Source organism: Buteo buteo, chromosome 19 (genome assembly GCF_964188355.1).
Source record: "Buteo buteo chromosome 19, bButBut1.hap1.1, whole genome shotgun sequence".
Taxonomy (NCBI): Eukaryota; Metazoa; Chordata; class Aves; order Accipitriformes; family Accipitridae; genus Buteo; species Buteo buteo.
Window position 1 is genome coordinate 3,616,309 of NC_134189.1, and position 21,912 is coordinate 3,638,220.

Consider the following 21,912-nt stretch of genomic DNA (forward strand, 5'->3'; position numbering starts at 1 on the left):
TGCTAAAAAGCAGCGAGCACCTGCCTTGGCTCGCAGCACCCTCGGCCGCCACGCTGCGCCTCGTCTCAGCACCACAGTGCCCTTGCCTTTTCGTGGAGACCAAATGTGGCTGCACGGTTGCACCCCTCTTCTCTCACCCCCCCCAGGGTCCTCCCCTCCCCACGCCGGCGCTGAGAACGCACGCCTGTCTTCAAGGAAGGCTCAAGACTTCGCTCCTTTAATGTGCAATTAAAAAAAAAGGCAACTCTCCCACACTCAACAGGAAATCCCACCAGCAGGAGCCCCAGGCTTGGCACCCCCCTCCCTGGCTGCCTTTTACAATCGGGCAGCGTGTGCGGTTTGCTCGGAAGGGTTTTTCTCCCCACGTGCACAGGAGCCGCTGGCTGCTGCAGGGCTGCTTTTGCTGGCATGAGATGACCGATGTCTCGCTTCACCCCTGTGCTCACCAGCTGAACCAGCTACCCAAGCAACAGCGTGTTCTTGCCAGTATAACAGTGTCAATGCAAGGGCCTCCTGCTTTAGGGAACACAGCTCTTCGGCCTCAGCACACACAGCTACCCTGAGGGAGCTTATAGCGTTTGCCTGAGCAGAGGCTCAGAAAGACTCCCCACACTGCGGCACGATGTGGTGGAAGGCATCAGTGGAAGTGAGAGAGGGAGGTGGGATCGCATCGGGGAAAGAGGGGAGAAAAGTATAATAACGGGAGAATTAAATTAACTGCAAAGTTTGCTGAAGGCACGTCCTACCCCATAGCAGACAGCCCGTTCAGCCTGGGGTACCGCTCGCAGCTCAAGCCCTGCGCACCGCCGAGGCCGTCGGTAACTGGCTGTCACGCAACGGAAACATTTGGGCTGTGGGTAGGATTCTTGATAAACTGATAGGGAGGGGGAGGAAAGGAAGAGGAAGAGAAGGGGTTGTGAGTGGGAAGGTGTTGCATACCACAAGCACTTGTGCAAGAGAGACTAGAGCAACAGGGCCCCTCTACCATTAGTGTTCCTCCTCTGCCACTGTAATGCTTCGCCACCCCCATGCTTTCCAGTCTAGCAGTGGCAGGCAGAGGGCTGGAAATCCATTCTAGGGATGGGGCGAGGAAAGAGGCAGGCTGGAATGATTTCAGCAGCAGAGTGCAGCCTCTCCTGTTTCTCGGGCAAGATCTCTAACTACCTCACTGGAGAGGAGGATGGGGAGCTTCTTCCACTTTGCCCACACTGTACCAAAAAACCCCACCCCACTGAACTCCCGCGTTCTCTAGCAGCTTTGAAAACCCCCTTCACAAGTCTATTGTGTGACATCCCTAACCACAACAAAGATTATCTGAAATCTGAAAGCAGCTTAAAAATAAAAACAACTCAAAGGGAAAACAGGAAGAGAGTGGAGGAAGGGGACAGAGTCCTTCCCCTGCTGGCCCCTGGTCGGAGGCAAGCAAAACAGCACACAACAGCCTCCTGCTCCACAGCACACCAGTCCATAGCATTCACAAGGCAAACATAGCATCATCTTCCTTTGCTTGCTTCCGATGACGGCTGGCAGCAGGAGGGGAGACGGACGTCCCTGCTGAGGAGCTGGACAAAGTGGGTAGCCGGTCCGCAACTTTTGCTCGCTCTTCCAGAAACTTGTCAAACTCTGGAGAAAGAGAAGAGCAGAACATTAGCAAGGAGGGAGGTTTGTGGAAGACCCAAGCTGCTGCCAGGAATGGCTGGAGAAAGGGATTGGCTGGCAAGTCTTACCTTCGCTGGTGACACCTTTGGCATCCTCTGACTCTCCCTAGGGAAGGAGGAGGAGGGCACAGTTAGAAGTAAGGTAGACAAAGGCACCTCCACAGATGTAATTCTTTGTCTGCATGGAGGGAAACAGGACAGTGCTCCCCCCACTTGCACAGTACAGACATGTCAGAGTGGCCCTGAGCCTCAGTTCATTAGTTATGCTTCCCAGAAGGCTAATTATACTGGTGTGGTATCCCAAACCCTGTGTCCTTGGCTTTTCCTCCCCTGCTCCCTCCAAGCAGCCTGTGCCACACATTCAGCAGTGCCAGTGCTGTTGTACACTGCCTGAAATCCAGCCCTGCAGGCAACTCTGGCAGGACTGCTGGCTCCAGGAAAGCAGCCCCTCACTTACCACATCAGTGGAGAGCCATTTTTCTATGTCTTCCATGAAATTGGCTTGGGGAACCGGCACCTGGGGCAGAAGGAAAGAAAAGGATGAGGCCAAGAAAAGAGAGGATGTTCCAGGAAACCCACTCTGCAAAAGGAAAGCCCAACCCAAAAGCTAACTCTCTCACCCCACCATTCAGTCAGCTCAGGCCCTTCCAAATCCAGCCAGTGCCACCGCAAAGCTCTCCCAGCTACCATTGCCACCGCGCACCTGCTTCCTCTGCCCCGTCCGCACCCAGACACGTATAGTTTCTAGAATACGTGCCATTAAAAGCATCTGGGGTTTGGTGGTTGGCTTTGGGGTATTAGGACTGGACCAGGCTTTCAGTTTTGGTGAGGACTCACTAGGTGGAAATTGGCTGCTTGTGCTAGGCAGCCAGAGAACAAGAGATGTGCTTTTCTACACACCTCCTCCCTTCTACAAACCAGTGGCAGTCTGATGTCAAAGTCTGCAATGCTGAAGATACCGGACATGCCAGGTCTGGCACCACATTAAGAAGGAAAGAAGTGATTACTTGGTAGAATCATGGAGCACAGCAGGATTTGACATCTCACCAAACTATAGAAACAGACCCATCAAAGAGGAAGTCCTCCACAATTAAAGTAAATTTTGCTTCCAGTAGGGACGAGGCTAGCTCAGAAGACTTCATGTCCCTGGCCAATTTAAGCAGCAAAGAGACACCTTCCTAATGGACAGAGATAACCTTGAGGGCAACCAAGCCTGATTCAAAACCCCAGATCCTCTTCTCCACTTACGAGCTCCTGAAAAAAGCTGAGCAAGGAGCAGCCCTTGCTAGAGGATCCACAAGCAGAAGCGCGAGAGCATATTTATGGGAACTTATTTATTAGTCTCCTAATATGTATAGCTCCCTTGCTCTCAGGAAAATAGCAAGACCAAGAAAAAGAGCAACCCCTTCTTACCGAGGAAAGGCAGATTTCCCCAAACCAGGGAGCAAGTTCAGATAGTTACCACAGCTGGCAGATGGATGAATGGGGATGGAAGAGGATGTGTGAGATTAGGCAAGTTTCAAAGCAAAGTGGCTTTGTCTACCCAAAGAGGAACTCTTTGGGGTAGAAGTGCATTCAAGCCAACTGGACAGCATGTGGGGAAACTTTCTAGAGCAGACATCAGTCTGGGCAGTAGTTATTTCAGGAAGACAGGCTAACAAGCTTCAGACCTGGGAGTGTGTCAAAGCCTCAGCGTGCCTGAGGGGATGGAATTGCAGGAATTCCTGCTGCCAAAAGACCAAATTCAACAGCCTGAAGGCTCAAACACTTTAGCTAGAGGAGGAGGCCTTGAACAGAGTAAAAGCTGGAATGTGTTTTCCTCCAAATGGGGCAGCTTATGCTGAGCAGGAGAGGCTGCAGGGGGAATGAATGGCTGCAGCCTTCCTCATGATGCCACCAGCTAGTGCCTCTGCCCCAGACGCCCACCCCAAAACAGGCCGCCCTCTAGCACAAAGAGTGGCACATGCTCTCCTGGCCTCAGAGCTCCTAGGATTTCTTCCTACAGACGTGTTTACTTGAGGAAGGACTGACACTCTGCCTGCTTCCTTCCCAACCCTGGTCTTCACTACTGGCCCAGACCAGGGTTGCTCCATTTCAATTTGCAGTCTCTGCTGATGTCTGCTGTGCATCCTCACGTGCTGTGCCAGCACCACCTCTAGTTCAGCAGCCCCAGCCTCCTTCCTCCCTGCTGGCGCTCCACGATCTCACCATTCCTTGCCGCATCATCCACTTAGTCAGTTGGGCTCCATCACTGGAGGCACCAGACTCCCCCTGGTCGAGAGAGAGTCAGCACTGAAAGCTGCTATCGCAGAGGGTGAGGGAGAGGGGAGGCAGTGGGTTTAGGGTGGGGGAAAGAACACACTAGTACTGGTGGCCTACTTCTCTGATTGCAGAGGGAAGGCAACTGGACTTGGAAACCTGCTGAAGAGGAATAAAACATACATTTCCAGGTGGAAATTTCCCTGCAGATATAAGGAGGCCATCCTGTTACTGACTGAGTCAACCCCAGACTTTCCATAGTTCCCCACTGCTGAGGTTTAAAGAATGAGGTATATAGCTCAGGTAGGAAATGCAGGTTGGTGGCAACTGGGAGTTATCATCAGTCATGTTAAGCACTTGATTTTTTTCCAGACAGACAGCACATTTATTGCATTGGTAAGCAAGGAGGATACTTTCATTGCTGGTGATGCACTGAAAGCTCTGTGGCCACTTACCGTTCCTGTGTTCTGCTGCCGGGCATCCAGGGCACCAGCGAGTCCTTTGGAGGCTTGGGGATCTTCGTACTTTACCCTGAAAGCATGAAGTTAAATAAAACACAGGGTGACGAGATGCCTGAGAGTGAAAAGCAGGAACTCCTAAACTCATATTCAGTGCTTCTGACTGCAAAACTTTTCCTCTCATCATTCTGCTCACAAAAGCTTCTAGAAAAGGTGTGCAACACCCCTATTAAAGATGTAGCCCACCAAAAAACAGACTAATCTCCTCACTGCAACATCACTGTGGGACACCACAGGACAGGCCTGGCATATGACAAGAGGATGACAAGGCATCATATGAAAACCACCATCCAACAGGCTAAAACACAGACTTACAGAGCTAGGTGAATTCATCTTCTTCACATTCATCTTCTCTGGGCTTGACTACACAAGAGAGATAACTAACACAGACTGACCAGAAGACTACAGCTATTTTAGAAAGGATTCGAGTAACAAGCCCCTACATATTCACCTACCTTCACAGACACAAACACAGCTCAAAAACATCTCTAACCGATACCACTCAAGAACTGATGGTGGCAGAGAGTCATTGGTCTATGCTACATAGGAGGTGAGACTGGATGATCAGAAGAGCCTAGTGTTGTTTCAAGGTCTCCAAATGCACCATTACAGCAACCTCTTTCCACACACAGACACACGTCTCACCCATAATCTCCCTCATCCCATTTTTGTGTCCCCTTTAGGCTGCTACCACACATGCTAATGCCACACGTCACCATTTGATCCATGCAGAGTGGGGAAAACAGTCCATCCTTGCTGGGAGAATGAAGCCTCTCCCAGAAACTCTCCGCAAGCCTCTTCTCCAGCTGCTCCCAGGCCCCTTTCCGCAGATCCAGCAGACCATCAAGTGGAGCTGTTTTTGTTGGGTGCCAGGGGCTTGGGCCACCGGCGCTCAAACTTCTCAAAGAAGTGCTCATCAGTGAAGGGGCCGCTGTGGACAATGGCATCAAGGATGAAATACAATGCTGCTATCATGCCACTGATGAGGAAGAACGGCAGAAAAGGCTTGAGGTGTTTCAAGCACTGCTTCGCCGAGACAGACATGAAGCATGGGAGGGTCAGGAACAAAGCCCAGCAGCCCTGCCTGTGTCTCCTGCCAGCACGTCCCGTCCAGGAGCAGCAGGGCAATGGGTCTGTTCAGGCGGAGGAGACACTGGGAGCAGAGGCTGCTGAGTGAAATGTGAAGCCTGAGACAGTGAGAGTAGAGGCTACCTGGCAGGAGCACAAGTGCGGGCAGATGGAGGGCAGTGAGGAATAAATAGAAGATGTCTCGTTACTTGGGCAGAGATCACAAGCCGCAGCCTGTTAAAGATTGCGCCACAGTGGAGAGGATACGATTCCACCCCTGCCCAGATCTCCCCCAGCCTCCAGCACTGAGCACATTCCAGTGGCTCGGGTGTCAGCACCACTGTTTTTGTCTGGACTGCCCCTGTCCTCAGGCAGTACACGCAGCAGTAAAAGTGGTGGGGAAACCCATGGGCGAAACACATGAAGTTGTGTGTAGGCCACGGGTTTTCCCACCACTTTTACCAGACGCAGTCTGAGGCAGAGGAATGAAAGCAGACAACCTTAAGAGACCTTCACTTGCTACTGCCCAGGTGCAGAACAAGGCACTCCAGTGGATGGAGGTCAGGAGCACAGGTCTTTGAGGGCTGGAGGCAGCCACGTGCCTGTGAGCTCTACTGCTTGGTAACCGGGGGAGAACAGTGGATGACTCTGACAGGCAAAACAGCGTGAGATCAGCCACGGTCTCTCCAGCCAAAGGGATCTGGTCAGCACAGCCCTTGTCGGCTCCTCCCAGAACATGGATTCAGGAATCCACTCTTTGCAGTAGAGAAGAGGCCTCTTCAGTTCAGCCAGTACTATGGAGACCCAACTCTTAGTGCTTTACACCAGGACATCTCAAGCACACTATGGAGGAAGAAACATCAGTCCTGCTTACCAACAGGGAAGCTGAGGCACAGAGCAGTGCCCTGCCTTGCAAGCCACAACTGACTGCATACTTCCTGCACTCCAGTTCAATACTCTGTCCGTTACGCTGCATCGATATTTAGCAATTCCCAAATTTAAATCACCCCAGTCAGGGCACATGAGTTCAGAGGCAGACAAGAAAACTCAGCCAGCCCCATTCCACCCCTTCATCTCCAGACACTGCATTTCCCCAGCACCTGTGGCACCGCAGTCCCCACATGCAAGAGACCGCTTCCTTCTGCCCATGCCCGGGAGAACACTGCGAAGGGGAGACAACGGCAGCAGGAAGAAGGACTGGGAACACAGAGATCATCCCACAAACACTGTGTGTCAGAAGAGTGCATTTCTATTGCATCCTACTGTCTCCCAGGAACTGCTGCTGGTTGGGGTCACAGCCCCAGCTGCCCTGAGCCCTCCCCCCTTTGCAAGAAGACAGGACAGGACAGAGTGGGCTGCTACACTCACTCTCTGCGCTGCTCAGCCAGCGAGCTGCCACGGGTCAGGGCAAACATGTCAAACTCTTCTTCTAGCTTGCCAGAGGTGTCAAGGGTGTGCAGCCCCGCACTTACGCTGCTCGAGCCCAGGTCTGTGGGAGAGAAAGCAGGGTGAGCAGGCAACACAGGGCAGTAAACGGAAGGCTGTGGGCTTGGAGGGTGCTAAGTGGAAAGCTAGCATCAGAACAAGCTAAACTGCTCTAGGCCCACTCCTCTGTGCTGCCCCTCAGCTGCAGCACAGTCTGTGCATGTGTGCAGTGTTGTGGGTGAAGTAACAGAAGCAGTTTCTTCGCCTGCTCAGCAGATATTTTTAGCTCAGTCTCAGGCAGCAGCAGTAGCATCAATTTACTGCACTGATGCTGAAGGCTACATGTTCCTGACCATTTAAGACAACTCAGAGGGAACTGCTCCATAACCTGTGGAAGAAGATAACCTGTGCTTCTGGGCAAGCACCTCTGAGACAGATGAGCAGACTTTCATGACTCAGGCATCATCTGAAAAAACCCTGACTTGAAAAAATATCTCAACCAGCTTGTTTGTAAAAACAGTCTTGCCAATTTTCTGTAGCTGCATCCAAGCTGTACTGAACGTGCTCACAGCTAGCGAGAGCTTCAGCCAATGCTATGTAGGCTGTTGGTATGTCTTGAAGAACGCTCAGGACCTCTCAAGCTTTCTGAGTAAACAACCTGTCAAATCCTGGGTCCTCAGCCCAAGATGCTCATGGCTGCCTTTGCAGCACAGCTCAGCTGCTTTTCTTCTCCCAGACCTCAGTGGTCAGCCTGACACCACACAGCAAGAGAGGCAACTGCACTGCTGCTTAGGCATTGCAGAGGGAGCAAATTTCTGCCCTATCCTGCTGGAAGGCCCAGTCCTTAGCCACAGCCTAATGCTGACATCTTTCTTAAGTCATGTCCACCTCCTGCACAACATGAGATGTGGATGCTGAGACATATGCTTGTGTGCCTTGGGGCATATACAAGTTTCTTCATGAGTTTATTAGTTGATGATACACCCTATTTCTCTAGGTTACTTTATGAATGTCACTAAATAATTCTGGGAGGCGATTCAAGGGCTGAGAAAGGATTCCCAGAGCAGCACAGGAGGACTGAGGGGAAAACGACATGGCAATATACTCATTCCAGCCAGCTGAGAGGACAGATTGTTGGTGACTTCAGGCTGTCTCACTGCAGAAGGAGGACTGGGTCCCAGGTCAATCAAGCTGTTCTCTGCCTCATTTGGTGCCTTTTGAGAAAAAGAAAGGAAGATGGTGGAGAGTTTCTGAAGCCCAGATACCCTGACCCTTCAGTCCTAGCTCATTAACACTGGAGAGGGAAGCCCTTCTGTAACCATTGAAAGATACCAGTTGTGAACCCTCCCCTTGTGAGAAGGGGGACAGTGACCAGAGAACTCACTGGGAATAGTGTCCCAGGGCAGAATCTGCCTTGGTAGCCAGCCTCCCAGCTCTGCTGGATGTTAGTAAGTAGGGTAGGTGCTGGTTCAGCGGACAGGGCAGTGCTCAGAGGACAAAGGGAGGCTTATATGGGAATTGATCCTCTCAATGTTCAATACTGGAAAACTGTAACTGCTGCTGGTCTGCTTTTGCCCTTTGGGTGAGAGGAAGGCTCCCACTGGCAGCGGGGGAGAGGCTAGCAGTGGGAACTGGAGTGTCCTGCACGCCAGTATGGCCTGGTGCAGCTGGGCTGGGGAAGCAAAGCCTACAGCTTGTAAGTGGGGCAGACTGAACCTCTCTCCAATTCAGCAGGACACTGCAGGATGGAAACCGAGCTGCACAGAGGGGCAGTTACTCCGAGTTACCTTAACAGGCTGTCCTGTCCGAAGACGCTCGAACCTGCAAGAAAGATGACAGGATGCGTTTCAGTAGCATGTGCTTATTCACCCACAGCCCAAGAGACTTCTTAGAAGGTTTGGCACAGCTTCCCTTTCCTACGTACTAGGAAAGGGGGACCATGGCTCAGGGCCCAATTCCCCCTCAAGACCGAAGACACCACAACAAGGCCCACAGAGCTGATGTCTCCTGAGAGGTGGTGTGAGGAAGCTTCTTGGGATCCTCCAGAGCTACTTCTAATCAAAATGGTTCAAACCCAGCTCTCCCTACAGACACAGGGACTAAATTCTCCAGACTTCATCCTAGCGTAAGAGATGGGTTTGATGAAATGGAAGAAAAAAAAAAGGCGTGCTGATCCCACCTGTGCAAGTCCTTTCTGCCCCCGTCTGCCTCAGAGCTAGAAAACCAGCCCTTTCCATGCAGTTCCCTCCTCCTTTTTCTGGATTATGCTGAGGGACATCTTTATATTCCATCAATAATTTACACAGCAGTTTTGAAGGGACAGGAATAAATCAGCAAAAACTGAGAACAGGCTTTGTTCTCAAAGATGGATGATACATCTTGAACACTATACTCACGGGCAGACCAAAAGGGTGGGATAGAAGGCCTTCAAAGGGCAGTAAACTCTTGTGGAAGAGCAGGGCAGAGAAAGGAGGAGAGAGGTACCTTTCATGGCGCAGAAACACATTGTTGAGGTTGTCATTGATGAGGAGCAGCTCCTCAGTGAGTTGCTCATGGAGGACACGGGGAATCAGCTCCAGCACACGCTGCTGCATGGCTCTGCATGTCCGATTCAGCTCCTGCTCACAGCAAGGGGAAGTTACCATGAAGGTCAGGCTAAGGCTGCGCACTCACAGATTTGGAAGTCTGACTGGGACAGACAGACCCCAGAGGCTACTGGGGTCTATCATTGCTGATAGGGTTGGTGGGCAACAGATATTGGTGTGAGAGGTAAACTGAGTGAGCTTTACAGACAATAATTGTATGACTCTTGTGTAACACATCACCCAGAAAGGCCCTTGGGGACTACAAGTCCCCATGTGAGATGATTCCAGCCTCAATAGTGCAACTTCCCTTGGCCACTGAAACTCCACCTTCCCTGTGTCTCCCTTATCTCATCACTCCCTGATAAGGCCCACACTAAACTGTCCAGTGCAATTGTTCCCCACGCCTGGCATGCGTCATGCCTCAGTCCATCAAGTCATTGCTAAATTGAGCTGCGTGTGCCAGCCCTCCACCCCACCCGTGTTCCTTACTTGCAGCAGCTCCAGGTCGGAAGGCTCAGCCTGGGACGGCACCAGCTCCGTCAACATCTCCGACATGACCTTCATGTTCCCGTTCACCACTTCCAGCTCACTGCGCAGCTTCCCGATCTGCGAAAGGGAGGGGATGTGACAGCTCTGCCTGGGAAGACTGGGCAGACAGCTGAGGTAGCTCTGAATGGCGGCGCACCGCATGTGTATGTGTTCACAGAGCCAAAGGGAACTGCCACTGAGGAGCTCATTTGTCACCACTCAGTTCAGCTCTCGGGAGCTCCCAGCAGAAGGAAGCTCCATTACTTACCATCAAGTTCATTTGCAGGTAACAGGTGCCAGGTCCTCACCTGAGATCTTTGGCCACTAGCCTAGCCTTGACTTTTAATAGCCTGCACAGGCTGCTGTTATGATTCATATCTCTCCCCAGCTAGCAGCTCCTGTGGGGCAGCCACTCAAATAATTTCATTTCCAAAGCGGTGTAAGAGGGGGAAAAAAATGAATTTCCATTCAAAAGGTGAGCCTGGGCTAAGTGTGTGGTTGAAGCTTTATCCCTCTGGTTTTATAAGCTGCTAAAGAGCCTCCTGAGAACAGCTTCTAGCCTCTGTTCTGCAAGGGGATGCAACCTACCAACAGCTGGAGGATTGGTGCTGAACATGGTGTCATATGAAGTCAGGGTGAGGAAGTAGAAAAGAGGATGGGGAAACAAGTGAGAACGCCCTTTGGAAACCACATAGCCAGACAGGGTTGATTCATACAAAGTCAGCAGCGAGGCAAGATAAACAAAGATTATAAGGAGGCATCTACTGAGCAAGCTTTTGCTCTACTGTGCTACAAAGACCTCACTCAAAACCTGTGTGTCTCAGTTCCCCAGTTCCCTATAGCCAGGAGATCTTCCCTCTATCTGCAAGCAGCCCTGCCTTCGGAAAACAAAACCACTCTGTGTTCGTGGTATCCCAGCTCATCACTGTGACCACAATGGAGCTGTGGGGAGCTCTCGAGGGACTATGCTCTGGAGGAACAGCTCCTTGAGGACAGAGGCTGGGGAAGGACCAGGACAGCAGTCCCAGAACAGTGTTTGTGCAACAGCCCCCAAACGCAGGGAGAATCAGCAGCACCATGGGGCTCATGTCCAACTCACCTGCTCTGGCGTGGGTGTGATGGGCGCGTCGCTGGATGTGCCTCTCCCGGTGGGCAGGGTGACAGGGTGGAGGATGGACTCTATCTGCTGAGGGCAGTTGACCGCAGGTGAGTTCTGTCCAGATTGGGAGTCAGAGCTATACACAGTCTACACACAGAGGCAGGAAAAGTGACAGAGAGAAGGAGATGTTAGACACTCAGAGCTGACAGGGCAGTGCCATTAGGAGAGAAATGTTGATGACAACTCCCCATCTGCTTTCAATAGCTCTTCCAGCAAAGAGGCTGTCCTGGAGCTTCTCACTTCCCTAAAGCCCTCTAAATGCAAGCTAGAGTTCCTGAAATCCTGTCATAGCTCCAGAATGACAGCTGCCCAACACCCTTCTCTTCAGCAATGCTCCCGTACCCTCTGTGGTGTGTGGATGGGTGACAGCATGTCCAGATCAGTCATGGGGAACTCCAGACCCTTCCGTCTCAGGTCTTCATAGACAGCAACGACACCTGTCAAGTCCGGTGAGCTGCGGAAGGCATCTGCCCAGGACTGGGGAGAAGGAGACAGTAAAGCCCATCATCATTTACCGTAGTCTTCTGTACAAATGCCTAAAGACAAACACTCTCTGAACTGGCGCAGATGCTCACGCTTCTTAGCTCACCTGGATGAGGGTCAGCACCTTGTCATGCACTATGGCAGGCGGATTGTTCTTCGGCAGGATTGTTCTCACCAGGACACCTTCTACAAAGTCCTGGCTGGACACAAGGACATGGAAGCGATGGCCACAGTTTTTGACGCATGTTTCCAGGACCTTCAAAGGCAATGAAGCATTAACTATAGCCTTCTCTGCCATGTGTTTTCGTCTTGTTGGCTTTAGGTACCCGCATTTTTTCAGCCAGGGACTCAGCTTTACAGCAGGATATCACAGAGCTGAGAAAGAGCCCTGACCACTCACCGTCAAAGCCAGCATCACTTCATGGAAGTTCTTATTTCCTACAATTCTCTTCTTAATGGCTCGGAAGGCATCTTTGGGCCTGGAGCAGAAATCAGATGAAGAAAGATCATCAGAAGGTTCAGACCCACCTACAGAGAGGCAAAGCAAAACAGCCACTGGCTCTGGATGCCTCATACTCAGCAAGTGACCTTCCCCACTATGTTTTCAGGGCAGCTTGAAGCAATGACTGGTAAAGCAACTTCTGCCTGTGGTTCTGCAAGAGGAGTGGGGTCCTGCTAATGAGTGCTGTTAATGAAATAGGAGGCCCCTGTGCTGATGTCTGCAGCAACTCAAGGTGTACAGGACACAACAGAAACCAGAGTAAAAGCAATGCTAGAAATGCACTACTTGGGAGTAGAGCAAAATCCCATGGCAGAGAGACTGAAGAGGAGGAGATCACAAAAAAGCTTGGCATGGGTTAGAAACAGGAAGGAGAGAGCAAGCTGCAGCAATCTTTGTGTTGCTCAGAGAGAAGCTGTTTAACAACATTTCCCTGGAGGAAAATAGGCTAAAAAGCAGCAGGGGAGATGCAGTGGCAAAATCTTGCCTATATTGCAGGTGGGCAAGAGAGCAGCAGCATAGCATCGTCTCCTTAACCATTCTCAGAGTGGAGAAGTACTGCGGTCTCAGCCCACCATGGTGTTGTGAGAGGGCACAAATGAACCCACATGCTCTGGCAGAGCACATGAAGTGCAGCCGGACTGGAAAAGCAGCAGTGCTGGAGAAGAGTGGGGTGGAGAACTGAGGCAATGAGGAGGGCAGGAGTGTATTGGCCCGTGGGGCAGCACGGCTGCAGTGGATGGGCATTAGCAGGGCAATGGGAGAGCCCGCCGTGCCAGGAGGGTACAGCTGTGTTATCTGGCATCCAGAACTGAAACACCAAGCGGCCACAGCTCAGGACTGAGCACTGTGGGCAGAGACAGATGTACCTGCACCGTGGGGATAGCATGGAAAAGAAGTGGTGACAAATCTGTGAGTAGAGATGTTTGACTTTGTTTTCATACAACTGTGAAGCTGCAAACTGGGCTTGCTAATCCTCTGTCAGCATCACTGTGGGGTAGGACAGCAGGAGTGAAACCTAGAATTTTTATTCCATGTAGCACCTTCTTTTTTACATGCTGCTCTTGACATCTCCACTGTGAGAAGGAGCAGTCCCCCTTGAATTCACTGTCAAATCCCCAGGTCCAGAGTTAACAAGTCTGGCAGATTTCTGAACGTCTCCCCGCAGGGAGAGGGAGACAAGGGCTCCCCCACCACATGTCTGAGTGACCGTACATGAAAATACCTGAGAAGTGAACCCCAGCAGGACTTGCACAGTCAGAGGACTGAATAGCAGCCTGAAATTCTCCTCTCTCCTCAGTCACCAGCCTGCAGATTTTTACATTCCCAGGGGAGAGAACGAGAGGGGTATGAAGGAGGAATAAACCAAAGTGGAAGAATTGCAAATATGCCTTTGGGAGATGGGAGGCAGCCTGGCTTGAATCGAGGTTCCCTGGGGACCCTGAAGGCCTGTTTGAATGTCTCCCAGCGCTCACAAAGATTACGGGGAAGCATCTAACAGATGCTCTGACAGCTTTGCTGTGTCTCTAGGTCTCCTAGCAGAGTCTCATCTAAGGGGCTGTTGGGAAGCCTAGCTTATTACCTCCACCAGTGCAGTGCTACCACTGCAGTCTAGGGACGTAGTGTTACAGGGTGTGATGGAACCTGCCGCTGGATGTGTACCCTTGCCAGCTCCCTTACCCTTCTTCAGTCTCGTTAATGATGTCGCAGATCTCCATGTTGAGAGCCCAGTCCTCACTCCGCAGGGACCCATCAGTAGCTCTCTCTGGAAAAGAGAAACCAAGACATGGCAAGGCTAAGGGCAGCTCTGGCACTCTCATGGGCTGCTGCTGTTCAGCTGTCAGGATGCCCCAGAGCCCAGCCACCTTCTCCCTGGCTTCCACCGCAAAACGCAAGGAGGAGAATCCAGCTGCAAAGTCCAGGCCACCAAGAGCTCCCCACTAGGTGTCACCACTGCAAAGCACATGGCTGGCCCGCGCTGGGACACGAGGTTGCTCGGTTTTGCCCGTGCCACCCATGCTACCAACGCACAAACACAAACCGTGCGATCTCTGGTGTCCTGCACACGAAGGAAGGGGGCTCAGCATGACTTCAGCTCCACAGCTGGAGAAAAGGGGGTTTATTTGTTTTGTTGCTGCAGGGCTAGAAACCGTGAGTTTGGTCTGCTCACACTGACACGGATCTAATGTCAGTGGCACCACTCTTGGTTTGCACCAAATTAAGGAGACAAAAGAGTCAACCCCCTTCTTTTTACATGGGCCCTACAAAAACAAATAAGCAAACATAAACAGCCGAAGCAGGGCTCTTTCTTGTTTAACGTTTACATCTCTCCCCTGAACTTCTGGCCTCTGGGGAGTATGGACTGAAGTGGACTGCAGACTGAAGTCGAAGCAATATTGTTTCAGCTTTGATTGTGTCCCCTTTAATTAGGAATTCCTCAGTCAGCCTTGATGTTATTCAAGGCAGAGATTTGGGAAATGAGCAGCTATTACTGAGAGCACCAGTGTCTCCACCCTATAATCAGCCATGTCTTAGTCCTAGCCGCGCCGACCGACTGATGCCTTCAGGGACACCACCAGCGGCTGGGAGAAAGAGAACCGCCAGTGGGGCAGGCAGGACCCAGGCACTTTCCAGACCATAGGGAAACGCAGAGAGGCAGCAGATGGCAAGCAGCGGACAAGAACCATCCTTCCCAGCTCTCCCATCCCATAAAATGCCTGACGTAGCACTGCGGCAAGAGAATTAAAACTAGCCAGACCGGTTTAGCACCTACCAAATGTTCTTCAGAAGAGCTCAGACCCAACAAGGTACTTAGAGAAGTGCCTGCATTTTTAAAACTGCTGTGCCTGCAAAATCTGGAGCTGGCCCTTGCTGCTGTGGGTCCTCTACCCCTTTGGAGAGGCCCTTCCTCTGCAGAGCTGCCTTTTCTGCTTTTGACCCAGCAGCTAATGATCCCTCTGTGGGAATGAAATGCCCATTCACGCAGTAATGGCATAGGGCCATAACGCAGGAAAAAGAAGATTTTTTAACTCCTGCCTGGGTAAGCACATCCATCATGTTTTGGGATGTTCTGTTTTTAGGGGTCAGGCAGAGAGCTATTCACAGCACTGTGCAATGCAGCCTCTTATACACGTGTCCCTCTCACAGATTACACACCACAGCGTGAAGCTACCTATCTGCACCTTATCGCAACCCAGCCACCACCTTTTCTTTTGACTGCAGAATGTATTGATTACACTGTGATTACGCTAATTACATTGTGGCCACAGACAGATGGAAGAGGACAAAGAAGGGAAGGAGAGTGGCAGAACGTTCTTGATCCTCTTCCACCTTTCCAAAGGTCTGGCTACTACTGTAATATCCTGAAGGCCCCTTGATTCAGGTGAACTTTTGTCACTTTGAGTATTAATTTTTTATAGGAATCCTTGTCTCTTGCAGATCTAAGCTTCCTCAGTGAGGCACAGGAGGCAGCATCGCATTGGGTGATGTAGTGGAAAATATATCCAGGGCAGTGGGCTACAGGGGAGCACGTCTGGTGCACTGTCCTCCAGCATCCCCTGCTCATGACACACCTTGGTTTGAACCCCAGCCTAGCCAGAAGTTTCTCCATGCTGTTTTTCACCTCTGGCAATGAAGCACACAAAACAATCACATGGGGTTACTACACTGAAAGGAAGTCCACATCCACTCTTCTCATGCCTGAAGAAAATCACAACTCAGGAACAGGGCTGAGCCTGCTGGGAAGCTCTGAGCTACAGAAGAAACCAAGAATGAAATGAAAACTGCCTTTAACCATCAAGTCCTTGCTGTTCAAGTCTTCCCAACCCTCCTCATCCTCATTTTCCCTGTACACAAACATGAACTGATTCTGCAAACACCCTTCCCTTGCTTCCCTACGTTTGGTGGCACTCTGTAACCTGCTCCCCCCCCACTCCCCTTCTCCTCCAAACACACCAATCCTGCCAAGGTCGAGCAGCAGGTTTGCTGTTCAGATAGGAATGCAAACAAACTGTGCGTGCTCCTTCACCTGGCTGGCCACTTATAGGAAAATGAGGCTTCCTCAGAAGTGACATACAGCGCTCTGCTGTTAACAACGCTGTGATCATCCTGCTACCATCACCCCTGTTCACACGCTGGTCAGTGAAGGGCTGCAGGAAAGCAGCAAACCTACCATAAATGCAACATAGGTTCAAAAAATACAAAGCTGGAAGAGCAGTATTAGGGCATATGGAAAACAGGAGCGTGACCATGATGCATTTCCAAGGACAAAGCACTTGAATTTACCCAGTACAGATTAAGGCCTGGCCTAGCTGGCCTTGGGACAGCTAATGCCCCTTTAATCCTCCTTGCTTCCTTCCAAGCACTGAGGGACTGTCCAAGCCTAGTAAGAGATGTTGGGAGTTTTCTCCGAAATCCTGAACTTTACCCTTTTACTAAAGCCTGCCGGAGGGAAGGAAACAAAGTCTATTCATTAGTCACATGAAGGATCAGGGTGGCTGGCCCCGTTTCACGAGCCGTAATTAGCACATGAGCTGTCTGCCCCTCACGAAATCTGAGCCTGGGATGGCTGGGGACAGTGACAAGTCCCTAAAAACAGCAAGCACAGGAGGCAGGGCACGGCCGCCCACCCAGCGCTCTGCCTGGCTGGGCTCATCAGGCAGCATCTACTTCTGCGTGCTAATGAGCTGAGCCTGACCTGCTGCGGACAATTCCCTCGGCGGAGGTTATCGGCGAGTGTACGAATGCTGTCTCCCTCCAAGTGCGAAACCAACTGACTGTTGAACGTACAGGAGGCCCTTCACGGGGCCGCTTCAAAGCCACATTGTTTTGGCAGCCAGTCCGGCTTGCCGGGTGTGACAGCACTGGGGTTTGTCTGATTCCAGCCTGCTGCCTCACCAATTGCTCGGATCGACCCAGAACTGCTGAGGACTGTGGTATGGGTTGAACCAGAGCATTGGCTCTTTTCCTGCCTGGCATTTGATGTGCTCCTGCTGACAGCAACTAGGTTATAAAAGCTATCTGGAATCATCAGATAAGAAAGAGCTTGGCATAACTGACACAGTGGAGCTGTACATTGCTTCGTGCTATGAGTAAACTTTGCAGCCTCGCTTCTTTTCAAGTTTATTGTCTCTGCCCTCGTGGCAGGGGAAAGCCCACTGTGGGGCTGGCGATCCCACCCAGCCATCCCTGGAGCAGCACACCGGCAGTACAGTCAATAGCGCAGGGCCGTACAGGAGGTGGGGACAGAAGATACTGAGCAGGCTCCTGTCCCCTTTGCTCCCCGTCACAGATCTGAAGCACCCGTAACCAGCCAGGTGCCATTCAGAAACCCTTTGCCCGTGAGGTGCTCTGCCATAGCTCATCAAGAGACTGCGTGCCCGTCCTCCAAGTCAAGCCCTTAACCAGCATTTCCCTACAGTGCTCAGTCCTGCTGGCTTTAAATTCCTCAGCAAAGCATCAAGCACCTTCTCACCCATTTCAACACGTGTTTGAGGGCACCAGCATTTTGTTGCATGAGACAGCGTACGTTCAGCAGAAAGCAATGCAACAGTCCTTTCTCCCAACCCCCCTTCAATTCATAAACCCCCTGGCCCAAATTAGCATCCTGCACAAAGTCTCCTTGCTAAGCCTCACGCTTTCGCTTCCCTTGAGGAAACTTCAGCACCAGCTCAGTCAGGACTCCACCATTTAGCTGTGTTGCTCCTCCCAAAGACGGAGGGGACAAGGCGCTTTCTAGAGAGAAGAGAGATACGGCTCCAATTCAAGGATGGCGATGGACACAGACTTGTGCTGACATAGTGCTGTGGGTATTTGGGTCTCTGAACTCCTCCTGCTCCTCTCCTTTGAATCAGCTCACACTCTTAGGGATCAAATGACTCTTCAACTGCTGCCTTTGCCCCTTCTCCTCCAGACAGAGCAGGCACAGAAGACAAGGCAACACCTTTTTGAGAAGCACTGCCTTGCAGGGACCCACCTGGCTCTGACAGGAGAGCGTTACTGACAACAGCTGATGACTGCTGCCCACCAGCTCCCAAGGCCCCAGCTCACAGAGGGGTGCAGGGACACCTGCAAGGTAGGATCCAAATAGCTGTGGGGATTTTTCTGGCATATTCTGTTGTATCTGCCCCTCTTCCTCACCCATGAGCCTCTCTTACCTGCTCCTCTTTACAGTCTCAACTTTTCCTGGTTCTCATGCTTAAACCAACCCCCAACCATAAAAAAACCCTCTTAATCTCTGTGCTACACCGTTACTTCTCTCCCTTGCCTGCCCTCACTGAAATAACCCGTCTCTGTCCCTTTCAGTATTGCTATAATTACTAGTTATTGCAGAATTCCAGGGTCAGGAGAGAGCAGTGGTGGTTTCCTCTCCGTTCTCTCACTCAGAGCACCTCCTTGAAATTAGATTTTCCATTTTGAAGATTCTCTTAGCTCCTACATGGAGGTGCCATGGATTTCCTTTTGAGAGGGGAATCCAAACTATGATGCTTCAGCACTCTTTGGAAATTTTCCCACTGGTCAGAAGTACTACGTTTAAAAAAAACAAACAACACACAACAAAAACAAATACCCAAAAAACCAACCAAACAAGTCTGTATTCATCTTACTTGGGAAGAGACATCACGGTCCAAAAACAGGACAGAGGCAACTTTTGTGACTAAATCTCAGCACTGAGAGTGAGAAGCTATAAAACCTACTCCTCTGCAACTGACTCATTCTGTGACGGATCACTGAGATTATTCCTTGTCAGCAAAATAAATGGGACTTACTAGATTAACATTAATGAAGGAATCTGAGAATGTCGCTGCAGTGTGCCACAGAGGATTTTTTTTTCCTTAGCCTTCATTTAAAGCTATTTTAGACTTTATAAGCTGTATCAGGCATACATGACTTTGCCCAAGTAATTTACAAGAATGCAGTATTAGCTTTCGGCAGACAGCCCAAAGCAGCAGCACTATGCAGGTTTGGTGATCAGGCTCATGGGTTCAACATGCAGCTGCCACGGACCTACCAAACAAGTTTGGGTAAGTCATCTTCACGTCTCAAATTAAACAGGGAAGATACCATTTATCCATGTCCCCAGGATGTTGATAGGCAATGTTCAAAAGGAGAAAACATTCATATTTTCAGCCACCAGCCCTTTTAAGTCCTCCACAGTGAGTTCCTTTCTCATATGCTGCAATTACTCCACCCCTTTGGACTCCCATAACCCAAATCAACCCCAGTCATCAAGATCTCTCCACTGTCACACCTCTGGTACTAAGGACTCTAAACTCCTGTTTAACAGCACTCTTGAAATATTTTTTCCCTCTTCTTTTCTGTTGGTTTGTTACTTAAAATTCCCTTCTTTAATCTAAGCAAAGCCCAGAGGGAACCCATTTACAATCTGGTTACTATACTGATCAGAAGATCCGGAGGGCAAGAAGCGATCTGTGACATCTAAAGATAACTTCAGATTGCCGCTACCCAAACACAGAAATGTATCTGATGCACTCACTGAGGGAATCAAAGAGCATTCATTCTGGAAAGGGCAGGAGATGGCTTCTCCCGGAAAGTGTGATGAAACCTGTGACATGCATCTGGGGGGACGTCAAAGATCATCCAGAGGTTTTTGTTACAGAAAACCTTCCCTGGTGATCCTTCCCCCACCTTGCTGTAGTGCCTCTCACCTAATCTCACCCAACACTAGAGAGTGGCACATCGCGGTGCCCCCGACCCACATCATTCGGACAGTGCTTTGGGTAGCCTCTAAAATAAGCGGTGCTTATAAAAGCATTACCTAAACCAGCTGCTTGCTCCCTTCCCACCCCAGCCACAGCAGCCTATCCACCCATGCAAGCACACCCAAAACTACAGAATCAGGGACCAGATGTTCGCAGCCAAGAACAAAGGTCTCCACGAGTGACAAAAAAGCAAGACTGAGCAAGTGAATAAACTTACAAACGGCTGTTGAACGAGCTGGAGTTTAAATGGGCAACAGCAACCTTCAAGCACAACTTGAAGGCACTTAGACAATACAACACGCGAAGAAAAGAATCTTTATTCTAAGTATTTTAAGAACTGCATCTCTGTTTTGAGACCAGTGTAGCTGGTCTTGTTCTTTCTAATTGTAACATCTCTTTGCTCCACTTCCTCAGACTGCGTCCTTCTCCTGCGTTCATCTAGTTGACCTGAGCACAGGGACTAAGAGAGACTGCGTGTCTGCAGGCCTGCAAGGTCACAGAGCCGACGCCACGCTCCTGACGTTGATTTCGTTGCCAGAGCTGGTACTCGGCCCTGTGAGAAGGCCTGTGGTGCAGGGGAGGTGCTCTCCGCACAGCCAGGGCACGGCCCTGCCAGGTCCTGCTTGTCCCAGACCTCCGTGCTGGGAAGTTCAGGGCAGACAGCCACCCCTGGGGTGCCCAGGGGGCTCGTCCTTCAGGTGGGGAGCACTGATCAGACTAGGTGAGCCGCGACGCCCCGGGGCCAGGCCAGCCCCAAGCCCACGTCCTCCCCCACTGCCTCCAGCTCAGTGATGGCCGCCCGCCGCCGCCCCGTCACCTCAGGGAGAGCTCGGCCCCTTCCCGCCCAGGACGTGATAGGCCGCTGCAGCTGGAACCCAGCCAATCAGCAACTCCCGCTGTGGCCCCCCCCCCCCCCCCCCCCCCCCCACCCCGGTAGGACCCCGCCCCTCCCGCGAAGCCCCCAAAAAAGGTGCGGGCGGGAATGGCCCCGAGCCAATCACGGACCTCGGCTCAACCGGAGGGCGTGGTTCGGACCACCCGTCCGCGGCCCCTTTAACTGAGGAAACTTCGCCTCGCCACCTCAAGACCCCCTCGCGCCCGGATTGGCTGGTGGGGTCGCCGACGGAGCCGCCTCGGGCTACGCGCCCGCTATTGGCCGCCAGCGCCCGTCAGTCAGAGCGGAACTCTCCTCTCATTGGTCGACGCTCTCTCCGTCCCGCCGCGGAGGCGGGAGCCACCGCTTCCCGGAGGAAGGGGTCCGGCGAACGAGCGGGCGAGCGCCCCCGGGGGCGCGGGGGGGAGGGCGAACGGGCGGGCGAGCAAAGGCGCGGGGGTACGCGGCCGCGGGTCTCACCGATACGCTGTCCTACGGGGGAGCTGAAGGGGTTCCCCAGCAGAAAGTCCATCGCCGCCGCCGCCGCCGCGTCGCGATCAGCTGACGACGCCGCCGCCGCCGCCGCTCACGTGACCCGCGCGCGCGCCAGACCGGGGCGGGTCCCCGCCCGGGCTTCGTTGTGACGCCAGCGGCCGCCGCCCGGGAGGGGCGCAGGGTCCGGTCCGGCCGGGGGGGGGGGGGGGGGGGTGCTGAGGCGGGGCCGGCGGCAGGGCCGGTGTCACTGCCCGCCCCGTCGGCCTCGGCTGGCAGGAACCGACCGCCACCGAGAGGTTTCCCCGTTTTCCTCAACCGCCGTGCGCTTCGGGAGAGAAAAAAACCCCCACCACCCGGCCTTCGGCCCAAATACCCGAAAACCCCGGGGCGAGAGGTTTTGAGTTTTCTGTAGCCCCGTGTCAGAGGGTGCTGGCGCAGGGGGGTACGGACCGGTCGGTAAGGCACCGTGTCCGGCAGCATTGTCCCGGACCGAGCCGTCGGCCAACGCTCGGACCGCGGAAAGGGGAACGCGTCGATGACCGGCGCAAATCGCCATCACGCCTTGACATCCCATGTTAACACGCTCACCTCGAGCCCCGCGGGGTGTTCTCACCTGAACGCCACCGACCCGAACCGAGGC

The 21,912-nt window shown here is 52.2% G+C and overlaps 1 protein-coding gene across 1 annotated transcript; it reads right to left on the minus strand.

Annotated features, from left to right (window-relative positions):
* Positions 1-189: 189 nt before the first annotated feature.
* On the minus strand, positions 190-21,431 carry TOM1 (target of myb1 membrane trafficking protein). Its single transcript, XM_075051322.1, has 15 exons — positions 21,258-21,431; positions 13,863-13,947; positions 12,084-12,162; positions 11,790-11,939; positions 11,543-11,677; positions 11,141-11,287; positions 10,003-10,119; positions 9,413-9,546; positions 8,716-8,749; positions 8,034-8,142; positions 6,872-6,992; positions 4,373-4,448; positions 2,116-2,175; positions 1,728-1,764; positions 190-1,623 (listed from the first exon to the last, which is right to left on the minus strand). Exons 1-15 carry the CDS (start codon positions 21,307-21,309, stop codon positions 1,475-1,477), a joined length of 1,485 nt encoding a protein of 494 aa, XP_074907423.1. The 5' UTR covers positions 21,310-21,431; the 3' UTR covers positions 190-1,474.
* Positions 21,432-21,912: the final 481 nt, after the last annotated feature.